Genomic DNA, 24596 nt, shown 5'->3' on the forward strand with positions numbered 1-24596 from the left:
ACTCTAGGAACAACAAGTAGGCCTGCAGAGCGAGAGTGAAGTGCTCTAATAGGGTGATATGGTACTACAAGGTCATTAAGATAAGATGGGGCCTGATTATTTAAGACCTTGCATGTGAGGAGCAGGATTTTGAATTCACTTCTGGATTATATCAAATCTAACTTGATATCTGAGACTCGTGTATAAGTCAATTCTTTTTTTCAACTAAGAGATTAGTCATGAGCACTAAATCTAAAAAATTTACTTTAAGCTCTGACTTTATGAAGCTAAAGGGAACCAGTGGTTTGTTGGGATGTGCTGAGCTTTCTTCTGTTCCTGCTCCTGTGCGTGGGGTGTCCTGTTTCCAGCTCCGGGCAGGACTATCGGCTGATGTTGTTCCTGGAGGAAAGCCCGGCCCTCGTAGGATGAAGCATTTGGTGATGGCAGATACAGTCGGGCCATCGCTGCAGAGGAAAGGAGACCATCTAGCCAATCAAGATACCTGCCTTGCAGCTGTCAGGGGTGAGATGCAAACCAAGTTTAATGTTATTGGGAGTTTACTGGTATACTACGTATGATATTCTGATACCAGACTGACCTTTGTCATCCTTGTAGCACTGAGGCAGATCATACAGACCAGTGGGACGCTACTGAAGGACGACATTCACAAGGTAAATGTGATTTAAAGTAACATAAGTAACAAAAGAGTGCCCAGCAGAGAGAGACACTTTCTACAGGCGTCTCCAACCATCCACAGATCAGCCTCTGCTGCAGCGAGTGGCACCGAGCCGCCCGCTTTGGAAGAAGATCCGTGTTTAAGCAGACGTGATGTTTGCAGTTCTTTAAGCAACGATTTCCTCCACCCACAGTGCATTTCTAATGATCCACATGAAATATCCCAACGTGTTCTAATATGTTCTTGTAGCCAGAAAAGAAATTATGTAACTTTATACACAAATTATAGTGATGCATGTTTACTTTTTAAAATAGAGAACGCCCATATCTGTGAAATTGTTGCTCAAAGTGCTGCCGAACATCATCTGTTTAAACCTTGTTCTTCTTTTAAAACTGAATTTTTCAGTGTACAGTTTAATGGATTCATGTGTGTTATTGTTTTAAACTAATTATTAACATTATGCATGATCATTTTACTTGACTAGCAGTTTGTTTTAAAAGATTAACATGGTTATTAATGTGTTATTAAATAGAAACAGGCCGTTTTCCTGCTTATTACACAGAACCTAGCGCAGGTAATAGAGTAGTAATAACATAGGAATTAGCACATTATTGCATTCTTGTTACCCTGCAGTTCCCACATCATTAGCTTCAGTTTGTGGACCATTATTATCCAATTGCATCAGTTTCAGTGTAATATTACTCGGCTGTAACTGTAAGTGGTGTGGTTAGCGTCGACGTGTAGTTACATGTCTCAGCAGGTCCACGTCAGGTTGTGGCGTAGGGTTAAAATGGGATACTGATTACAAGTTATGATGTAGTAAGACACGTTTCCCATCTTGTGATGATCTGCAGCTGTAAAGTAAAATGCTTTTGTTTGTTTTTTCCATCATTTAGCATTTTTGGTGTATTGCAGGAGAGACTCTTCATTTTATTGTTTTTAATAACGAACGATTACACTGTTGTGTCCTGTCGATTCCTTCAAGCGGCTCCATGAGGTGGTTCTGCCACTGTGTGTGCGCCTGCAGCAGCAGCAGTCTTGCAGCAGCAATGCATGTGAATCTGCAGGGAGCGCGAGTGGGCAGTACAGCAGTGCTCTGACTCGACGAGAACTGTACAGGTATGATCTTCATGTTAACGATGAGCCACACATTAGTGTTTCAATAGTGTTACGGTGCTCCTCCTGCTTTTTGTTCAGGTTGAGTTTAAATGTTCCACTGTTGACTGAAGGAATGTCCACACAGTGCTTTATTCAGACTGGACCCAGTCTGACACCACCCTAGCACCAGCACCACTGTGGGCCCGGAACTGGTCTATGTTCTGTAGATGCAAAAGTTCACTTTAGCTTCGTGTTGGACTGAAGGAGCTGTTTCACTTGTATGAATTTGAAGGTTATTGCTGGCCCTGGTCCTGGTCCCCTCACCCTGTTGGCCCCCACCTCTGACCTGTGCTGTGTCAATCCTCAGTAACGGGCGCACCGACAGGTATGCGTGTGGGCCCAAGTGGGATTCCCGAGTATACAGTGTTTTTAGCTTGTGTGTATAATTCGTTCGATAGTCTTTATGGCAATGGGGCCGCGTTCGTTCGGTTGATAATCTAGATCCTGGGTTATGTTCGCAGGCTATAGTCCCTCTAGACTGTTTGGGTTTAAATTTGGGGTTGACAAAGCTGAATTTGCATCTAAAACCGTGTGTTTGGGTTTTGCAGAGCGAGACACGTGCTCTGTATGGTGTGTTGAGTGTGAGGGAGAAGTGTCTCCCAGAGCAGAGTGAAGCAGACTGACAGAAGAAGGAGGGGCAGGCAGCCCGACTCAGAGGGGAGGAGCTGAGTGAGGTGGAGGAGCTGGGAGAGGCAGTCTGTGTGACCGCAGGGGAAAGTGTCTAAAACAGAGAGCAAAACAACAGGGGTAAAAAACTACAGCAGAACAGGAGGAATTGGGAAAGAAGGCACAGGATTATTTAAATTAGCAACAAGGGGAAATGTGTTTAAAATTAGAGAAGCAGAGTGTCAAATAATTAGGGATGAAATGATATTAAATAAATCTTTTAATACAGGTGACCACGGACCTGGTCCTCCACAAGCACATCGGCCAGAGTAAAATGATAGATTAACATAATTGGAACCACAAAGAGGCCACGTTTGGCTGAAAATTTCACATCTCCACCTCCACGTAGAAGCTTCGAGGACGGTCAATCTCTCCCTGAAGACTAAAGTGCATTAAAATTGAGTTGAAAGGTACGGCTGATGGACTTGTGGAGGTTGAGAAAGTGTCCAGACTATCGCAATAAAAAGACAGGACATACACACACACTCAAACAGAGAGACATCAAATGCTTTTTGTAGAGAAATTTGAATCCACAGCTCCACGGCATACGCAGACATTGAACTGCCTACTAACCCACACATGCAATAAAATCAGCTTGCGCTTATGAACACGTCAATTCTTTTCAGCAATATTAAAGCAGGGAAACTTAACACACACTAAATGCTGAGTTTATCCACTGCTGACAAACAACCTCTCCGGGCTGCAGGACAACAGCTTAACTTTCACAAAGCAAAAGACTGGAATGACCAACCAGTGATGAAACAATAAATTTAGTGGTTAGGATTATGAGATGTTTTCTGCTGATTGAGCAACACAAGTGATTACTGTATGAAGAAAATTCTATTTTGGTAATATTTAAATTATGCATTTCCGTTGTCCTGTGAACTTGGTGAGGTATGAGTTGGTTATATTCTTTTTTTAAAAAATAACAAGGGAGGAGAGAAGGCTGACACAGGGCCCGGCAGCTGGACCCACAACAATAACCTGAAAATGTCAACGGTGCTGCAGGAAAGCGATCTCACACAGACGGAGACGGAGGGTGCTAAACCAAAGGCCAGTTTCACAACACGGGGGAAATTCCCAGTGACGTGACGCCCATTAAACCCGGATGAAAAGTGAGGCCGAGCAAAAGAATGCTGACCTTGATAACTCTGCATTAACACTGTGCAGGGCAGTGACGGACATCAGATCTACAAACTGAGCCAACAAACATCCAGATGGTGAATTAGAGCACACAATCTGCCTTAGATTAAATTCTGACTCTCACCAAAGGCAATACAACTTTCAGGAGGAGGAAGGAGTAACACATCTATACAGACTCATCAGACCTGACAAATGAATGCTCTAACAGGGGAGTCATTACCATCATTTGACAGACGATGACATTAAAACAAAAGGCAGGAGCCTACAAGATCAGTGAGATGGAGAAATAAACAACACAGAATAGTGGACGCTGGAAAGTATGTGGCGAGAGATCAAGTTGCCCTAACAAAACCTGGTCAACTATCGTTAAAACAACCACATGGTCCTTCACATGAGAGCAGAAACAGACTCAGAAGAACATGGAAGGCCTGTACGTTGCACCCACACATGGAAGAGATGTGGAAAACTGTGAGGGAATGCAACACCTGTGACACCCTGCAGAGAAAAGATGCAAACCCAGTCATGAAATGGCACATTTGACAGTCCAGACTAGGATGGCGTTGGACATCCACTTCTCTTCTTCTTCTTGTCCTTTAGTGGGCGACCAGCGGCGGTGGTTGGCCGCGCAACCAGTACGCTGCTGTACAGGGCCGGCCCGTGGCATAGGCCGTATAGGCAAATGCTAAGGGCGCCGTCCATCAGGGGGCGCCACGCCAGTGCCATAAATGTTGAAAAAAAAAAAAAAGTTGGTACTATTATTTCTAAATACAAAAAATAATCCCACGTTAATTAAAATGCAAAGTAAAGCTTATTTAATAGAAACATTATTTGTTACAACATTACGCTAGAAACATTATTTGTTACAACATTATGCCCCCCCTCCCCGCACGGTGCGCCCCCTCCCTTCCCGTATCATGGTTCCTTTTGGACGTCACCACATCAAAAAATCAACACAAGATGTCAAAAAGGCCAAAACTGTCAGGTGCCCAGGGAAGAAAAAAGAGAGAAGAAGAGGAGGAGAAACGAGAAAAAGACAGAGGTAGGTAACGTTAGCCTACATGAAATTATTTGTCTGAATGTGATAGTAACCTAAATTTTTAGGATTAAGCTAATGTTACATGATTCGCTAATTGCTAATCAATAAATAGCTAGTTAACTGTTTTAACGTCAGTTAATATTGTGGAGGGGGCTAAATTGTTATGGAAAATAATAATGTAACGTTAGGTAATTACAGTACTCCCACCTTTCCCACCATTCCTCATTTGTATTCATCTTTTAAGCAGGTGTTTTTTGTTTACATTGTTATTGCCTTCTGGTTAGCTAACGTTTACCCTGCAGGTAATAGTCACTTTTCCACCCCTGTATATATTATAGTTGTAAGCCTAGTTGTTAAAGTGCACATCATTAATGTTAATTAAGCAATATCACATGAGAGGGAATGCTGTTTTTTAATATGAGCACTGCTGTGATTCAGTCAAAGATAATCATAACATAACATTCTCATATGATATTATACTGTTACTTTGCATTCTGCTATTCAGCATTTCACTGTAATGATGACAATAAATTGAATCTAATCTAATTTGCATAAGAGTTAACATCATACATATATCTCTTTGGTTTCTCATTTATATTATATCATTTCATTTTATTCCTGGAATCATATGTTTTTATTATTAGACTTTAATACTCAGTGGTGTCACATACTCCTCTCTTCAGATGCACTGTTGAAGTTTCTAAATCCCACCCCTGGGCCATCTACCACATCTACCGCTGCTGCCTCCACTTCAGCAGCACAACCCACCAGTGATGCAGCATCAGCAGCACAACCCAGCCATGATGCAGCAGCATCAAGCGGTCTTCCTGTTGCCTTATTTATATTGTATTTTTAATTTATTTTATCCAACTTGTTGACACGTTTTATTGTGTTTATGTATGTAAAATTTATTGTATTTCATATATTCATTTTTTATTTTTTGTATTCATTTATTTATTCATATCTTTTTTTATCTTGTTAATTATTCTGATTGTGAATTTGCTTTCTTTAAGTAAAAAAAAAAAGGTCAAAGACAAAGCTATTCGGTTTCTTGTGAGTACATACACTACACTGCTGATGTAGGGGGGCGCCACCTAAAATCTTGCCTAGGGCGCCAGATTGGTTAGGGCCGGGCCTGCTGCTGTAGGTGCCGCAGGTTCTCTTGCTTGACCAACGATTATCTTCCATGCTTTTCGATCTAAGGCGAAGGTTCTTGCCTGCTCGAGGTCAAGTCGAAGGGCCTTCAAATCATCCTGGATTTGTTTCATCCATGTCTTTTTTGGTGCATTTCGATGCACCCTCCAATCGGTGGGGCGGGTCAACCAGAGTAGGCCATGGGGTAGCGGCTCTGGTCCATTCAACAAATGTGGCCAAACCAACGGAGTCGGCGGCGCTGGATTAGGTCGCCGATCGTCGGTTGGCTGCCGCAGCTGGTGAGGATGGTGTCATTCGAATGACAGTTGCGAAGGGAAACGCAGAGAACGCATCTAAGGCAACGCATTTAAAGTAGAATGATCAGGGTTCGGTAAAGGCGGATCTTTGTCGCCAATGAGATGTTGTTCTTCTTCCAAACGCACCAGCGCAGGGAAGTGAACGCTGCCGCCGCCTGCCCACTTCTGGAGCGTATCTCCACTGATGATGCCACTTTCTTCTCCTCGACGAGGGACCCCAGATATTTAAATTGTTGGACTTGTTTGATCTGCACACCGTCGAGGTGGACGATCGCTGGTGAGCTGTTGGTGGTCAGGACTTTGGTCTTCTCGGCGTTAATCTTGAGGCCGTACGATGTGGAAGTGAGTCGCCTCGGTGTCATCTTCGGCAAAAATGGCGCTATCGTCAGTTGGACATCCTCAGGGTGGAAAAAGGGTTGGTGTGACCAAGGTGTGGTCTGGCTTGTTGTATGTACATTTCAAAATGATACAGCTCTGGATGGGCCAGTTACCAGGGCATGGAAGGATGACAGACAAATGAGGAGAAGGAATTTTCCTCTGGGTGAGTGGTTGACTGAAGCATGCAGAAAATAAAACTATTATTTTATCATTGACTGGTAACTGATTCATAATTGGCCACAATCACAGCTGTATTGACTTGTTGTGGACAAGGTCTATTTCATGTTAAAGGACTCTATTTAACAGATTGAAAAACAGTGACACTAAGAAAAGAAGATGCAGTGCTGCACTATCAGATGCCAGTGACGGTGGGGCTCAGTGATGAATCAGCTGAGCTGGACTCATGGCTGAATCAGGACATAAATCCCCTGCTGTGATCAGTGAGGGAAGGACAGTGGGGGAAAAACAGAGTTGCAAATGTGAAGTTCATGTTAACACACGGGTTTTGTTTGCAGGCAGTTCTGCGGATGCAGGCTCTGGGCGGAGCCAGGAGTTCAACAGGTTTAGGATGATAACTAAATTGATTTAACACAGGGTAGCAGAGCTGGAGCAACGACACTCGAGAGGAGAATTTCTGATGTTTTGTGAAAGATGATGTTACGAATGTTTTCTTTTAATTTACTAGTTCCGATGAATTGACACATGGAAGTGTGTCAAAAAAGGGGGAATTTCATGTTTAACATGACACAGTTTTTCCTGGGATCATTTTTGTGACTTTATTTGTGTGTTTAACAATTTTGATCACACTTGCCTGAGAAAAAGTAGATAAGAGGGGACCATCTCTAGTGGAAAGTTACTGAGACACTGTTGTTTAGACTAGAATGAGAGAGCTTCTGTAATAAAACTGTTACACCACCATTTTGAGATCCGCGGCAGTGTGTCATGCAGGACGCATCTCCCTTCTAGAAATAATGTGAAATAGTCGGGCTATATAAATGTGAAATAAAGTGTTAAATGGTCTGCTGAGCAGTGTTTTTGCCTTTCACAGGACCAGCAGATTTAAGGAAAGAGGGAAAAAAATGGAGACAGGAAATGATGTCATGAAGAGCAACAGCAGGTGGTGCAGCATGAAGAATAAAAAGGTTTATCAGTGTAATCAAGGCCACTGATATCCATGACACGCTTCATGGAAACAAAGTTGTTGCTTTCAGCAGTGTCCTGTTGAGAAAGTAGGTCAGAGTAGAAAGACAGACGCCCTCTACTGGTAAGATCAGGCTTCAAACTTTCCCTTCATAAAGTAAACAGCTGGGGCTGGATCAGGTGACCCTGATTATGCTGCAGTGGCCTTATATGCAAAATATACATGAATTTCTCACAAAAAGCCTGATTTTCTAATGTGATCGTCACAGTCTGAGCTCCAGATTATCTCAGCAGCTCAGTCATATATTTGTACAAATGCACATGAAGTATTACTACACAGTCTCTGTTAGAAATGTGTTTTTCTCCTATATATGATAAATAAAGAGAGTATTACAAGGAAACTGAAGCTTTCTGTCTGTATCAGCAGGAATCAGCAGCTGAGCCTGCAGAGGACGCCAGCGCGAGCGATAACCAGCTGCCCAGCTGTGAGGACGAACCGCTCGAAGCTCTTCAAGCAGGAGACTCGACAGCAGTGGCAGACTCTGAAAACGCAACAGAAAAAATAAAGAACAAAACTAAAGAGGACGTGACAGACGTCCAATAGGAATAAAGAGAAAGCTTGATGTAAATATTAGCCTGTAGAAGGCAAACCAGTAGTGACCCTTGATGACTGCTTAGATATTGTTATTTCAATAATAATTAGTTTCTTTGTTTAATGCAGTTTGATGAAAAGTTCAAATACAGTGTAAAAGTAGTGAGCCTCGCCTCGTTTCTTTCCATTTTCCAAGGAGTCAAACTTTTCTTTTCTTTTTTAAATCTTTTTCCTTTGGCTGCTTTTTCTCTCACTCTTCAGTTTAGACCTTCTACCCGATAATTTCCTGAGGAATCTGGTTTGTTTACTTGGCCACATAACATTGACTAAGAATTCATTCAAGCCTCAAAAAGCTCCATACTCCAGGGATGAATCAGGTATTGAAACCGCAGCCTCCTTTGATGCGGTCTCACTTGTGTACAGCTGCAGCAGTGGAGACTGTCAGGAAACTGAACCAGGGAGTGGAAGTAGGGCTCTTGGCTCCTTCATAGTGAGAGCACTAAGCCACAGGCACAGATATGTGGATAACACCTGGGTCAAAATCAACATGCAAGATGTAAAAGTTCACATCAACTTTGTTCTTCTGCTGTTTTAAAAAAAGTAACAAAGTTGAAAAACTCCAGTTTTCACTGATTTCTTTGTCTTTTTTCATTTTCAGTATGTTTCTTATTCTTATTATTCCAACACATCTGCCTTCAACCTTTAGGAAGCACACAGTGTCTGATGTTTTATTTTAATTTCACTAAAACATTCTAATAAATAATTTCTAAAAATTGCTGTAACTGAAAGTGTGAAAGACTTCGGGGCTGGGCTGATGCTTCAAGATCCTAACGACGTCCCTGATGTGTGATCAGGCTGCTGCTGTTACCTCAGTGAACTGTTGTCTTCTTTGGAAATCACAAACTGACACAACTGCAACTTCACAATGCCGAACTTAGCAAAGTGTGAGGAAAAACCCCAGAACAAGACAGACGGATGTTTTCCTCGCAGCTGTTTGGAGATGATTAAAATATTCTGCAGCAGCTCCTTTTTCAGCGTCTGCCAACAGCTTCAAATATTTAGCAGCATGATATCAACTATTTAGATTGTCTGCAGTAGATACTACACCCTCAATACCCAAGAATCACCTTCAGCAACTGGAAACAGCTGTGAAAGCTTTGTCGACAGCTTACACTGTTACTAAAACTGGAAGATTTAATGGAAAGTTACCATATTGTGTTCATTTCAGTAACTGTGTACAAGTGGTGAGAAAAAAAAATAGAAGACCCGCAAAAATCTGAGGTTGTCCAGTTACTTTGATTGCTTCATTGCACATTTTGCTGTCAGTGTTTGTGTCCAGTTGTTCCCTGAAGGATCAGTGTACATCAGGACTCTATACAACAAGTAGGCCTGCAGTGTGAGAGCGAAGTGCTCTAATAGGGTGATATGGTACTACAAGGTCATTAAGATAAGATGGGGCCTGATTATTTAAGACCTTGTATGTGAGGAGCAGGATTTTGGATTCTGGATTTAACAGGAAGCCAATGAATGCTGCAGTGGCCTTATATGCAATATATACATGAATTGCTGCAGCATTTTGGATTAACTGAAGGCTTTTCAGTGAGTTTTTTGGACATCCTGATAATAATGAATTACAGTAGTCCAGCCTGGAAGTAATAAATGCATGAACTAGCTTTTCAGCGTCACTCTGAGACAGGATATTTCTAACTTTAGAGATGTTGCACAAATGGAAGAAAGTAGTCTTACATATTTGTTTAATATGTGTGTTGAAGGACATGTCCTGGTCAAAAATGACTCCAAGGTTCCTCACAGCGTTACTGGAGGCCAAGGTAATGCCATCCAGAGTAACAATCTGCTTAGAGACCATATTTCTATGATTTTTGCTGCTCTGTGTTGGTACAGGGCATTGACGATGATACCAGTGGGTGGATTATATTCTCAGAAAGACATCTACTGTGAAAAGGTCTACTCTCCACTGCTGTGTAATCAATTATTGTAAATGTAAAAGTTATCAGGAAATGATCAGACAGCAGAGGGTTTTCAGGAAACACTGTTAAATGTTCAGTTTCTATGCCATATGTTAAAACAAGATCTAGAGTGTGATGATGTTGAACATCCTTCCTGTGGTATGAGGGAGTGAGTCTCACTATTTTTAAATATACTGACCACAGAAGCAGAAAAGTGCTCGTCTCATGCAGAAAGGCTGAGAGAATAAATGAGTGTAGAGAGAGAGAGCAAATAAAAGGAGCTCTGCAGGCTGCAGATAGTGCAGGAGAGCCAAGCTATGTTGATCTGAGAGATGGTAGCTGATTAAACAAGTGCTACGAGATAATAAAAAAATGCAAAGATTGATGACAGCATAAGGCAACAAAAAAGTGTGAGAAATAAACTTGACTCTGCCTGTGAATCAGTCTTTGCTTCTCTTCCTCCTTCCATCTCCTCATCTGAGCTACAGCTCTCCACTTGCTGTCCATCTGAGAACAAGGCGCAATTTGCTGTTGCATTAATCTAATATTTAATTGTCCACACTTAAAAACTCTTGCACCTAATCCACAATAAAGTGATGACAGAAAATGTTATAGAAGCATCTTTACGAGGCATGTCTGGACTGTGTTATATCATGAGTAGTAATTTTTAAAAATCTATATACATAAAACACACACACGTACAACAGTGACATTTTAGACCTTCTTCAGAATACTGTATATACTGTGAGCAGACGTTTCCATCATGGTACTGATCCAGAATCCTTCCCTTATTATTATTCCTACTGCTATAATAATAAAGTAAGAAGAATACAAAAATAAATAATGAGATGAGATGTTCATACTTTTCCTTACTTCCTATGTAAAGGCCAACATAAATCACTCATCTCACAGGAGGCTCTTTACCAGTAACGTCTTTTTATTATTGTAGAGTCTGTATGCAGCAACAGACTGAAGTGACTGTTGTTGGGATTATATGAGGTATAAATAAAATTAAATTGTGTTGAAATTTTTTGCATTCCAAAGGCCTTAATGTTCCCTGTCTGTGTGTGTAGGTGTGTATCCGTGTGTTAAGATGAAAAGTGCTACAATAATGTCCAGATGTGTTTTGCTCCTACAGCTCCAAATCCCTGGCATTTCCGGGCACAGTTATCTAAACTGCAATGTTCCCACTACTTGTTTATGTGACTGAGAAAACCCACACGCCCAAGCAGTCCTTGGACCACGTGTACACTGTGATCACGCCAGCATCGAATCCAATGGATGGCTCTCCTCTCTCTCCCTCACTGCTCCTCTCTCTCCCTCTCTCTCCCTCTTTGTGCTAACAATCAAGCCAAACACCAACATCATCAAATATACAGTTGAAACCAGATGTTTACATACTCTTCAGATAAAAAAACAAACACTTTAAAAATTGTAAAACATTAAATCAGACTGTGTCATGTGTCACGGCTGGGGCAGCAGTCCTGTGGTGAAGGAGGGGCCAGATGGTTTTACTCCAGGTCCAGATGTTTTTACTCCAGGTCCAGATGGTTTTACTCCAGGTCCAGATGGTTTGCTTGCAGATCTAACTAAATGAAACCACATCCCACTTTTAAAGACAGTAGAAGGCGATCTGGCTAGAAATCTCTCCCATATCACTCATGGGAAGGGTTGCTGTTATAAAAATGATGGTCTTGCCAAAAATAAACTATTTATTTTCAGTGATCCCAAGTAAGCCATCACAAGATTGGTGCAGATCTCTAAACTGATATATTTCTAAATTCCTTTGGAAAGATAAACCCCCGCGTATCAGCTTAAAAACATTACAAAGGACCAAGGCAAACTTTAATCACTACTTTTTAGCCAACAGGCTTCAGTTCATCTCTAGATGGTTAAAACACACCTTCTTAGATGAACCCTGGATACATGTAGAACAGCACTATGTAATAATCTAGAAATGTCATATATACACTTATCAGCTCAAACATCAAATGATATGAATGCTTCAAAAGCGTCAACATCAGCTCTTCTCTGACAGCATGGTGGGAGTTTCTAAAATTAACAGTCTTCATTAATCCCATGCAAACGTTCACCTGGAACAATCCGGACATATTACAAAGCAATAATATGATCAACTTGCCAGATGCGGGGCTTTGGGTTTGTTTTGTTTTTTGTTGTTTTTTCTTCCCCCTTTTCTCACTATCTCTTCTCTCCTCTGTCTGTTCCGCCTGTAACAACTGAAAATAAAATAAATACATAATTATAATAAAGGTCAATCAAATGGACCAATATGGCGACGCCATGATGATCCACTTGGTAAAGTAAATCTGCTTGGCATCTTTCTTGGCCTTCAGACAACAATTCTGATGGCAAAAGACGGGACAGGCAAAAACAAAAAGAAAGAAAGAAGGACCCAAGTTGCAGTCAGTGGCAGTGATGCGAGTGAGTTTATTTACAGTGAACGACAATGAACAAAACTAAAACATAAACTGTGAACAACTAAAGAACAAACCTGGAACCATACAAACACGGGATGAAGGGCAGAAAGACGCTGTTGGGCAGAGCGACACAGAAATTACACCAGGTTACATAGGAATTAACACAAAACACAAGGGGACACCAAAATGAAACACAAAACGTTGGGTCTAACCACCCAGGACCATGACAACATGTTAATTTTTTTAGTTTGATAAATATAAAAAACATATTTGTTAAATTTAAGAGTAAAGAGAGATGGTATTTAAAATTGAGCTACACTTACAATGGTGTGATCCAGAACTCCAAATACATCAGGAAGTGACATCACTGAAGTCTTTTGGACAACAGCACCACAGAGACAGGCAAGTTGCTCCCATCTTTTCTTTTCTTTTAGTCATTTATCTTGTGATATTGTGGTCGTCAAACTCAGTGACTCAACACCGTCACATGAAAAAATGAAAATGGTTTTTTTAGTTCATGAATATATGGTGATTTTGAATTTCATGCATGCCATGTGCTCTCTGTCTGGTGCTCACTACATTGAGCAGTGGCCAGTTTGTGCAAAAATCTCAACCCTGTTATGTTTTTGATTGTAACGGGGTTGAGATTTTAATACCTTGGTTGTTAAGTTATCCAATTATTTAAATTAATTATTATTATATTCAATCAACATTCTTATACTGCATGCATGCTGAATGTGATTTATGTTCCATGTTAAGAATGCGAGTAAGATGGCACCAACAACAGCAGCAGAAAGGCAAAGGAAGTATCGGGAACGCCTTAAAGCTGATCCTGAAAGAAGGGAGAGAAACCTGCAGAGTGAGCTGAGAGATGGAGAAAGAATGAAGAGGCAGGGAAGAAGAAAGCAATTAATGAACTGAGTAAAAGAGAACAGCGTAAGAAAAGACAAATGTGGAGAGCAGCTTAGGTTAAGGCAATGGGTAGTTAACAGTGTTACAGTGAAAATGTCCTTTTAGAAACAGGGAGGGCAGGAGGAAAAAGGCTTTAACTTTCCACACACAAATCAACTTTAATTGCTTTGCTTTGTGGGCAACGTCTGGTGGCTCGGAAAAAGTACAGAGCTGAAAAAAATAAGCTCAAGAGGCAAATAGTGGAACTCCAGGAGAAACTTGAAAAAGAAAGGAAAAGCAAAGAAAAATACAAAAAAGGTGCCAACGTTCAAAGAAATCTTTGGATTCACCACAGTCGAAAATAACACGATTCACTTCAAATTGCCCCGTTAACCCACAAATTTAAAAAAAACCTTACTTTTCCATGAATCACTGATTGAAGATATTAGGAATAAATACAAAAAAGCCACCAAGAACAGAGAAAGGCAGCTGACTGCCGAAGTCACGACAGGGAGAATTATAAAAAAATTACAGGTTGCAAAAGTTTGTGCAAGTGACTCCCTCGGATTTTCAAACAAGAGTTTCAGACATCATGACAGTCTTCATTTTGAAAGAAACAGGACCAGCAGGTTCACTGAAGACTTAAAAAGAAGAATCAAGGCGTTCAATCTCAAGAATGACGCGAGTAGAATGACCACAGGAACCAAACAAACACTCACAAAGGACAAATTAAAAATGCAGAAGAGGTTCCTGATGGACACGATGGAAAATATCCACAGAAGGTTTTTGGCGGAAAACCCAGACCAGATGATATCCTATTCCCTTTTCTGTCATCTTCGCCCCTTTTGGGTTGTGAATCCAACACTCTCTGAACGTGACACATGCATGTGTAAGTTGCATGAAAATCTCAGCTTCCTGGCAGTGAAGCTTGAGACTGCCAACATTGAAGAACTGATAGAGAAGGTTTGCTGCAACTCATCCAGCAAGAGTTGCATGTATGGAGAGTGTGTCCATTGCAAGGACAAAACTGTCCACACGACAACCGCATACAACAGCACCGCAAACACACCACTGACCCAGTGGGTAATAGAGGAGAAGGAGATACACAAAAAGGGAGAAAAGGCAACTGTCAAGGTGACAGTCAGGAAGTCTGTGGAGGGCACACAAAAGGACCTCACTGAGCTCCTCCGCAGCTTTGTAAGGAAATTTAAATGCATCACTTTATTATCACGCAGCAAGGTCAAGGTCAAATTTATTTATATAGCACATTTCAAACAGCCGATGCTGCAGAAAGTGCTTAACAATATAAAAATGGTATTAAAAAGCAACAATGTAATACAATAATAACAATAAAAAACAATAAAAGGACAGTAAAAGAATTAAAACAATAACTAAACTAATTCAAATAAGACCAAAATGCTTGGGTCATAGTGTGTTAAAAGCCAGGGCATAGAAATGTGTCTTTAGTAAAGATTTAAATTGCTCAAGTGTTTGTGCAGATCTAATATTTAAGGGGAGACTATTCCAAAGTCTGGGACCTGCCACAGAGAAGGATCTATCACCACGGGATTTGAGGTTAGTCCGTGGGATGGACAGCATTAGTTTTAAGCTAGACCTCGTGGTTTTTCCTGGAGCATATAGGCAGAGAGGAGCTCAGACAGGTAAGGAGGGGCTCGGGCATTAAGTGACTTAAAAACAAAAAGTAAAAGTTTAAATTGGATCCTGTAGGAGACAGGAAGCCAGTGTAAAGAAGCTAAAACTGGGGTTATATGCTCTCTCTGTTTGGTACCAGTTAGCAGGTGAGCAGCAGCATTTTGAACCATCTGAAGACGATGGATGGAGGCCTGATCTAGACCATAACACAATGAATTGCAGTAGTCCAATCTGCAAGTAAGAAAAAGGTGAATAACACGCTCAAAGACGTTAGCCGGAAGGTATGGCTTTACCTTGGCTAGCTGTCTTAACTGAAAAAAACAGGACTGAACTACTGCACTCACCTGCTTATTCAATTTAAAAGAACCATCAATGTAGACACCGAGGTTTTTTACATGTGTTTTACAATACGAGGAAACGGTGCCCAGAGTGCTGTCGATATGATTAAAGTTGCCAAAAATGACAACCTCAGTTTTATTTTCATTTAGCTTTAAAAAATTTAATGACAACCACTGTTTGACATCATCCAGGCAGCGTAATAAGAGCTGCGGATGGTCTGACCCTGCTTTTAAAGGTAGATAAATCTGCAAATCATCAGCAAAACAATGAAATGAAATGCTGTACCGCGAGAAGATGGAGCCCAATGGCAACAAATAGAGTGCGAACAGGGCAGGACCCAAAATAGAGCCTTGAGGTACACCGTATTTAAGAGGGGCTATTTTGGAGTTGTGGGTGGCCATATTGACATAAAAAAACCTTTCTGACAAATAGGAACGAAACCACTGTAGTGCAGATCCTTTTAGGCCAGCATGAAATTCTAGCCGTGATAACAGGATGTCACGGTCGACCGTGTCAAAAGCTGCTGACAAGTCCAACAATAAAAGGGCAGCAGGGCTGCCAGAGTCCAGAGTGAAAAGAATATCGTTAAAAATCCTTAAAAGTGCCGTCTCAGTGCTATGTAGTGATTTAAAACCAGATTGAAATTTTTCAGAGATCATATTAAAATTAAGGTGTGCCTGCAACTGTAGGTAGACCACTTTCTCCAAGACTTTAGATAGAAAAGGAAGCTTTGAGATAGGCCTGTAGTTGGACAGAACAGTTGGGTCCAGGTTTTGTTTTTTAAGAAGAGGCTGAACTACAGCTTGTTTAAAGCATGATGGGACGCAGCCTGTAGCAAGGGACGTATCAATTAATCTCAGGATAAAAGGCCCAACAGTATTAAAAGTGCTTTTAAGCAAGCTCAGGGGGAGACAATCAGAGGGGCAGTGTGATGATCTTAGGTTACTAACTACCGCGGTCAAGTCCTTAAGGGAGACAGGATCAAACTGCTCTAAGACAACTGAGCACACAGGAGAAGGACTCTGATCTGAGGCAGCAGACAACGAGACAAGATCCTATCAATCCTAATTGATAGGATCTTGTCATTAAAAAATGCTAAAAAATCATCACACATACTTGGTGAAGAAGTGACTCCAGAATTATCACATAAACTAAGAAAGTGATTAAGAACGTTAAAAAGTACCTGAGGCCTGTGACTGTTTATTGACACTAAGTTTGAGACAAACTGTGTCTTTGCAGTTTTTACAGCTTCTTGGTGAGCAGAAGGACAGAAAGTCCTTAAAATCTGTAGAGAAACATACAATCTGTCCTTTTTCCATCTCCTTTCAGCGCGTCTGTAGTCACGTCTGAGGGAGCGCGTATGTTCATTCAACCACGGCTCTGATAAATGCTTAGCGCGCACAGTCCAGCAGTATGCCTTCTGCCGTGAGCTGAAGAACAACATGTCAGGGGAGGAGGCTTTGATACATGTTGACTTCTCAGAAAACTACAGCTGTAGATACAGTTCTCAAGCTCAGGTGGTCCACTTTGGGGCTTCACATCAGCAGGCCACCGTTCATACTGGTGTGTTGTATGTTGGTGGGCTCTCAGAGCCTGTGTGCTTTAGCACCATCTCCCCCAGTAGACATAAAGGCCCTCCAGCAATATGGCAGCACCTAAATCCTGTGCTAGATTACATTCAAGGGCAACATCCACAAGTGTCTGTGCTGCACTTTTTAAGCGGCGGACCCTGTACGCAATACAAACAACGAGGAAACTTCTACCTTTTCACTACAGAACTGGACATAAGAGGATTCAAGGCTGGTTCTTGGAATTTTTTCGAGGCTAGTCATGTAAAAGGAGCACCAGATGGTGTCGGGGGAGCCTTAAAAAGAGCAGCTGACATGATGGTAGCAAAGGGCCATGACATCCCAGATGCAGAAGAGTTATTCAGGGCCTTGTCTGAAACAAACACAAGTGTGAAACTGTTCTTTGTGAAAAGTGAAGATGTTGAGGAAGCTATGGAGAAAATGCCGAAGCAGATATCAGCTGCTCCTTCTTAATTCAGATAAAACTGAGGTTATTGTACTCGGCCCTGAAAATCTTAGAAATATGGTATCTAATCAGATTCTTACTCTGGATGGCATTACCTTGGCCTCCAGTAACGCGGTGAGGAACCTTGGAGTCATTTTTGACCAGGACATGTCCTTCAACGCACATATTAAACAAATATGTAAGACTGCTTTCTTCCATTTGCGCAACATCTCTAAAATTAGAAATATCCTGTCTCAGAGTGACGCTGAAAAACTAGTTCATGCATTTATTACTTCCAGGCTGGACTACTGTAATTCATTATTATCAGGATGTCCAAAAAACTCACTGAAAAGCCTTCAGCTAATCCAAAATGCTGCAGCAAGAGTCCTGACAGGGACTAGAAAGAGAGAGCATATTTCTCCTGTTTTGGCTTCCCTTCATTGGCTTCCTGTTAAATCCAGAATTGAATTCAAAATCCTGCTCCTCACATACAAGGTCTTAAATAATCAGGCCCCATCTTATCTTAATGACCTTGTAGTACCATATCACCCTATTAGAGCGCTCCGCTCTCGCTCTGCAGGCCTACTTGTTGTTCCTAGAGTATTTAAAAGTAGAATGGGAGGGAGAGCCTTCAGTTTTCAGGCCCCTCTTCTGTGGAACCAGCTTCCAGTTTGGATTCGGGAGACAGACACTATCTCTACTTTTAAGATTAGGCTTAAAACTTTCCTTTTTTCTAAAGCATATAGTTAGGGCTGGACCAGGTGACCCTGAATCCTCCCTTTGTTATGCTGCAATAGATGTAGGCTGCCGGGGGATTCCCATGATGCATTGAGTTTTTCCTTTCCAGTCACCTTTCTCACTCACTATGTATTAATAGACCTCTCTGCATTGAATCATATCTGTTATTAACCTCTGTCTCTCTTCCACAGCATGTCTTTATCCTGTCTTCCTTCTCTCACCCCAACCGGTCGCAGCAGATGGCCGCCCCTCCCTGAGCCTGGTTCTGCCGGAGGTTTCTTCCTGTTAAAAGGGAGTTTTTCCTTCCCACTGTCGCCAAAGTGCTTGCTCATAGGGGGTCATATGATTGTTGGGTTTTTCTCTGTATCTATGAAGCGCCTTGAGGCGACTTTTGTTGTGATTTGGCGCTATATAAATAAAATTGAATTGAATTGAATTGAATTGTTCCTGGAACCGTGAGAATTCACCAGGTCGTTACTGTAGCTCCAGGAGAACTGATGGTTTGTGATGTAAGCTGCATGTGCACAACACAGAAGCAGTTTAACGGCAAGTGCTTCAACACCCAGTGTTTCATTTTTGGCCAGAAGATAGAACCGGCTGTGTCACAGACAGGCAGTGGGGGGGATCCAGGAAAATAAATCCAGTGGGAAAGTCCAGAGCTGATTGGTAAATGGTGTATTCTCAGATATGACGATGATTTGTATCCAGGCATCATTCTAAACATACAAACAACACAAGTCCAGGTCAAATGCATGCATCGTGTTGGGTCAAACCGATTCTTCTGGCTGCATCAGGATCATATCCTCTGGTACCTGTTTGATGATTTGTTTGAACTCATTCCACCCACACAGGCTGTGACAAGGCGCCATGTGGAAGTCTTGAAAGAGGTGTGGAACTGACTCACAAGATGAATTCATGAAACAAACGGCACATTCATGCATATATACAGACACACACACTGATGCAGGCACACACATGCAAAAACACTCTGACACAGACACAGGCGCTGATACAGACAGACACACTGAAATCGTTAACTGATTATTATTGTTATTAGTTCAACCAGTTCAACAAGTTTAATTGTTACCGGAGCAAGGATGAGGTGACTTTTAGCACCTCATCAGCACTTATGCCTAGACACACACACCCACACTCACACGCACGCGCGCGCACACACACATACACACACACACATACACTCGCACGCGCGCACTAGCGCGAGCAAGCACACACACATTATGTTACATTTGAGCAATTCACTTTGCAATGTTTGTTAGTTGTAAATATGCAGTTGTGGTTGTTTTTACTTTAGATTATAGTTTTTTCTGATGGCTTGAACACATTTTTTGTAACTATTGGCTATTTTTGCAAAACTCTACACACAAATAAGAAAACTCTTCACCCAATCAGCAAAACATTGTAGTTTCCCTGTAAAAGCGAATAACCCTTGCTTAACTCTCCACACCTTTGTAAAAATGGTATTTTCGTATCCAACAGTTAACACAAGCCATCATATTAATAAGCACACAATGCACCAACTAAACAAATCAAATCACTTTTATTGTCACATCACATGTGCAGGTACTTTGGTACAGTACATGTGAGTGAAATTCTTGTGTGCGAGCTTCACAAGCAACAGAGTTGTGCAAAATACAATAATGTAAACAAGCAAAATACAAGAATGGCTACATCTGAAACTAATAAATATATGTACAATATATAATAGTATATGCATTTCTGGATGTGTATACTAAATATTTTTCTACGTGTGTGTGTGTGTGTGTGTGTGTGTGTGTGTGTGTGTACACATTTTTACAAATTAAATAGAGTAAACAATAAATAAAATATATAAAAATATACAGAGTTGAATATGTGCAAAACAGTGGCGTTACTGTACAGTATGGAGTGCATAATGTTGAAGTTCCAGTAGTGAAGCTGAGGTGTCTATGACGTGTTCAGCAGTCTGATGGCCTGGTGGAAGAAGCTGTCTCTCAGTCTGCTGGTACGGGACCGGATGCTGCAGAACCTCCTTCCTGATGGAAGCAGTCTGAACAGTTTATGGCTGGGGTGACTGGAGTCCTTGATGATCCTCCCCGCTTTCCTCAGGCAGCGCTTCCTGTAGATGTCTTGGAGGGAGGGAAGCTCACCTCCAATTATCCGTTCAGAGCACCGCACTACTCGCTGGAGAGCTTTGCAGTTGTAGGCGGTGCTGTTGCCATACCAGGTGGTGATGCATCCAGTGAGGATGCTCTCAATGGCACAGCGATAGAAGGTCCTGAGGATGCGGGGGCTCATGCCGAATCTTTTCAGTCTCCTGAGAAAGAAGAGGCGCTGCTGCGCCTTCTTCACTGTTTTGTTTGTGTGTACTGACCACGTAAGATCCTCAGCCAGGTGTACGCCAAGGAAGCGGAAGCTGCTCACTCTCTCCACAGCAGCGCCGCTGATGGTGATGGGGGTGTGTACTTCTCTGCACCTCCGGAAGTCCACTATCAACTCCTTTGTCTTTGCGACGTTGAGGGTGAGATGGTTGTCTTGACACCAGTGGGTCAGGGCGCTGACCTCCTCCCTGTAAGCCGTCTCATCACCGTTGGTGATAAGACCCACCACTGTAGTGTCGTCCGCAAACTTCACAATGATGTTGGAGCTGTTAGTGGCTGTGCAGTCGTAGGTGTAGAGTGAGTACAGGAGAGGGCTCAGTACACACCCCTGTGGAGCACCAGTGTTCAGTGTGATGGGGGATGAGGTGATGCTGCCCAGTCTGACCACCTGGCGTCTGTCAGACAGGAAGCTAAGGATCCAGCTGCAGAGGGAGCTGCTCAGTCCTAGATCCTGCAGTTTCCTGTCCAGCTTCAAGGGAACGATGGTATTGAATGCTGAGCTGTAATCTACAAACAGCATCCTCACATACGTGTCTCTCTTCTCCAGGTGTGACAGGGCAGTGTGTAGTGTCAGGGCTATGGCATCATCAGAGGACCTGTTGTGGCGGTATGCGAACTGTAGAGGGTCCAGTGAGTCGGGTAGTGCAGAGCAGATGAAGTCCCTGACCAGCTTCTCGAAGCATTTGCTCATGATGGGGGTCAGGGCTACAGGTCGCCAGTCGTTCAATGAGGAGATGGTGGAGGATTTGGGTACAGGGACGATGGTGGCCATTTTGAAGCAGGCTGGGACTACAGACAGAGAGAGGGAAAGGTTGAAGATGTGCGTGAACACTCCAGCCAGCTGAGCCGCGCATGACTTGAGGACGCGGCCGGGAATCCCGTCCGGACCAGTAGCTTTGCGTGCGTTCACCTTCCTGAAGCACCTCCGCACATCCTCCTCAGACACAGTGTGCGCACTGACGTCATCCGCGGTGCGCACACTGTCCGGTCTCATGGTGTTCGCTGTGTCGAATCTAGCGTAGAATACGTTTAGATCCTCACACAGAGAGGCCGTGGTCTGCGGTGTGCTGGTTTTCCCTCTAAAGTCTGCGATCGTGTTTAGTCCCTGCCACATACTCCGAGGGTTGTCAAACTGTTGCTCCACCCTGTCCCTGTACTCACGTTTGGCTGCTTTGATCGTCTTCCGGAGTTGGTAATGTGCGTGTTTGTAGTCACTGATGGTATGAATAAAAAACACATCTGGCTTTTGCTTTCTCTGGGCACAAGGTTATGGGCTCAAACTGTGGTCATAAATATTTTGTACTTGTAAATCAGTTTTTTTGTATGTGTAAAAAGAATTTGTGTGTGCGTAAAAAAGATTCGTGTGTGGACTTAGCCAAAAAATCTGTGAGAAAGTCTGCACTCAAGTTTCAAGTTACAAGTACGAATTTTGACCCCATTTTTCTTCCTTTCATCTGATTGGCCAATGTCATGTCAATCACAAATTTAACTATCCAATCAGAGAACAGGTGGGTTTGGCTGTCGGAGGGGTGCTTTTTTGAACTGCAGGTCCTTGAAGGGAATAAATGCCCTTTTACATGCCAGCCCAGCGTTTTCCTTCATCTCCACGAAGGAAAACAGTCTGTGGTGGTCTGAGTTTTGTGATTTTTGTGTCACAGGTTTACATGCTTAATACAGGGACCTCCTGAACCTTTTCAACAGCGCTGCGAACCTCCGGCGGGGGGGCAGTGTTGTGGAAAGGACAGTCTTCACTAGTGGGGATACTTACAAAGCTTTCCTTCGTTATGAATTAGCATACATGTTTTTATTGAACATTTGAAGAACCAGCAAAAAACCCAGAAACTCTTGTAGAGGACAAAGTCGGAGATAGAAACGACAAGGAGCAGGTGCATCAGGTAGAGCTGCTGCAAAAACCCACAGAGCTCAGCAGCCAGCAACAAATTCTGGATCCTTGGCTTTTAGTTAGCAGTTAGCATTAGCAGCACATGCTGCATCTGATGTGAAAGGACCTTTATGCTGCGGACTGTGACTCACAGCCCTGACGTTGTGTTAAACTAATCCTAAAGTAATAATGGTATTTCTAACCACTGATATACCACAACTTTATTCTTTCAACATCTGCTGAAAGTTAGGGGATAGAGATCCTCCAGCTTCAAACTGTATTACCCTTCAAGGACCTGCAGTTCAAAAAAGCGCCCCTCGACAGCCAAACCCATCTGTTCTCACTCTTCCTGCTCCCTCCATTGTACTCCACACACAGAGCTTACCTGTATTATAGGCTGATTGCAAAGTGAACTAATTATCTAAAAAAGTTTTCACATGTGACAGTGTGCCAGACAGTTGGCAAAATAGTGTAAATAATGGCCGTAAATGTGTATAGTTTTGCTAGGAGTGCGTTGATCATTTGGAAATTGAGTGTAAAGCAGTGAGTTGTGTTTACAGTTCTGCAAAAAGAGTGCTGTGCAGTGGATTGTAGCTACAGGTTTGCAAAGTGTGTGTTACAAAATGGCAAACTGAGTGCAAAGCAGTGTTTGTGCTTTTAGTTTTGCAAACTCAGTGAGTGGTTGTGCTATAAGAATCACAGTTAGGGTTTAAGCATTCAGAAAAAACTGTAATAAAACGTAATTCTACTGCAGGTTGTATCTGGTGTCCTTCCCGTGGTTACAAAGTGAGATATAATGCTAATGGAAAGTCCTGTACATTGAATTTGAGAGTAAACAACTGTTTATGTGTAAAGCTGTATTTGTCTCTTCAACCCTGTTATGCTAGTCTCAACCCCGTCACACCTACATTTTCATATATTATTTTCTTAAAATGTTGAGGAAATAATTTAATGTTTGCTGATTTCTGTTTTTGATGAAAAATGACAAGATTGCTTTCACTCATTAGTTACATTTCAGGATTTAAGAGAGTAAAAATGTGTGATTTTATGTCATTTTTCTATTTAAAATTATTGAATTAGTATGGGGGACATCTGATTAATGTAAACATATTGATTTCTTTAGAAATACATTTTATGATAATATTCAGAGAGCCTCCAAAGTGTCTATAACGGGGTTGAAGAATTACAGTCACCACATCTTGAAAATATGATCAATAATAAAAGAAAACTAATGCCTGAGATGGGAAAATGCATTTTTCTGATAGTTAAATATGTCCTTAATGATGTGGGATATACATATAAATAGTACATTTTGGTAAAAATGTAAAAATATCCAAGTCCAATTTTTGTCGTGGAATGACTCATAAAGTGAAAAAACTCCCTAGGTGAATTTGCAGACAAATTCAAAGTGATGTTGCAAATGTTGGATGTTTTCCAGAGCAGATATCCTGTGGCAACAAATGTCCTTGATTACCTTGATGACTTGCAGATAAACCTGGCTGCCAACAAACAGCTTTGTGAAGAAGTGTGTTGAGTAGGAGCAGAAATCTAAAGTCAAGCTGACCAGATACATAATAAATGGTTGACAGCTTCACCAACACCACCCCTGGCTTCTCTTCAGTACCTTCAGGAGATGAGCAGCTACTTCAGCAGCCTAGGACCAGCAGCACTCCAAGCATCTGTGAGTGGGACTGTGGACCTTGATGCCTTTGGGCATGGTGTACAGGAGTGGGTTGCTGTGATGAGCAAACTAGCTTTGTGCTGCAAGGAGGCAGATCCTAATTCTGCTGATGCTGAGCAGCTTTTATGAGCAGCACATCAAGCAGGAACTTGACGGCTCTGGTTTTCCTGGACCATAATCGCCGACTTGAAAGTCGCTTCAGTGCACTTGACGAAACTGAAATGTGAAAGCACATAGATTTTTAGTAACCTTATTATTTGAAGGTATGTTTGCTGTTTTAACTACACACTGAAATGTTGAGTTTCTGTTCAGATGCACTGTAAACAAATGCAGATGATTTCTTTCATTTTTCTACTGAGATTGATTAAGAAGGACCACTGTTATTTGAAATGTGTTG

General features: G+C 42.0%; 1 protein-coding gene and 1 pseudogene across 2 annotated transcripts; both read left to right on the forward strand.

The window, feature by feature from the left end:
- Window positions 1-241: 241 nt before the first annotated feature.
- Window positions 242-9101, forward strand: LOC146716410 (proline-, glutamic acid- and leucine-rich protein 1-like). 2 transcript variants are annotated; one of them, XM_085452832.1, is made up of 5 exons: window positions 242-501; window positions 595-650; window positions 1641-1774; window positions 7536-7604; window positions 8055-9101. In XM_085452832.1, the coding sequence occupies exons 1-5, from the start codon at window positions 261-263 to the stop codon at window positions 8191-8193; spliced, it is 639 nt and encodes a 212-aa protein (XP_085308958.1). In that variant the 5' UTR covers window positions 242-260; the 3' UTR covers window positions 8194-9101. The 2 variants fall into 2 exon arrangements, 1 of the variants encoding a protein (XP_085308958.1); XR_014919352.1 differs by lacking the exons at window positions 242-501; window positions 595-650; window positions 7536-7604; window positions 8055-9101 and adding exons at window positions 688-1516; window positions 2046-2132.
- A 4283-nt stretch (window positions 9102-13384) lies between these two features.
- On the forward strand, window positions 13385-19157 carry LOC146716411 (uncharacterized; annotated as a pseudogene).
- The last annotated feature ends 5439 nt before the right edge of the window (window positions 19158-24596 follow it).

Source organism: Copadichromis virginalis, linkage group LG3 (genome assembly GCF_057382275.1).
Source record: "Copadichromis virginalis isolate Kocher_CV1m ecotype Utaka linkage group LG3, C_Virginalis_male_GT1.1, whole genome shotgun sequence".
Classification (NCBI taxonomy): domain Eukaryota; kingdom Metazoa; phylum Chordata; class Actinopteri; order Cichliformes; family Cichlidae; genus Copadichromis; species Copadichromis virginalis.

What these genes read in the sequence shown, in the direction of transcription:
- LOC146716410 (XM_085452832.1), top strand. Translation starts at nt 261, where the DNA reads ATGAAGCTAAAGGGAACCAGTGGTTTGTTGGGATGTGCTGAGCTTTCT. An exon ending in ACTCGACGAGAACTGTACAG is followed by an intron (nt 1,775 to 7,535) that starts GTATGATCTTCA and finishes TGCCTTTCACAG; the next exon opens with GACCAGCAGATTTAAGGAAA. An exon ending in GTCATGAAGAGCAACAGCAG is followed by an intron (nt 7,605 to 8,054) that starts GTGGTGCAGCAT and finishes CTGTATCAGCAG; the next exon opens with GAATCAGCAGCTGAGCCTGC.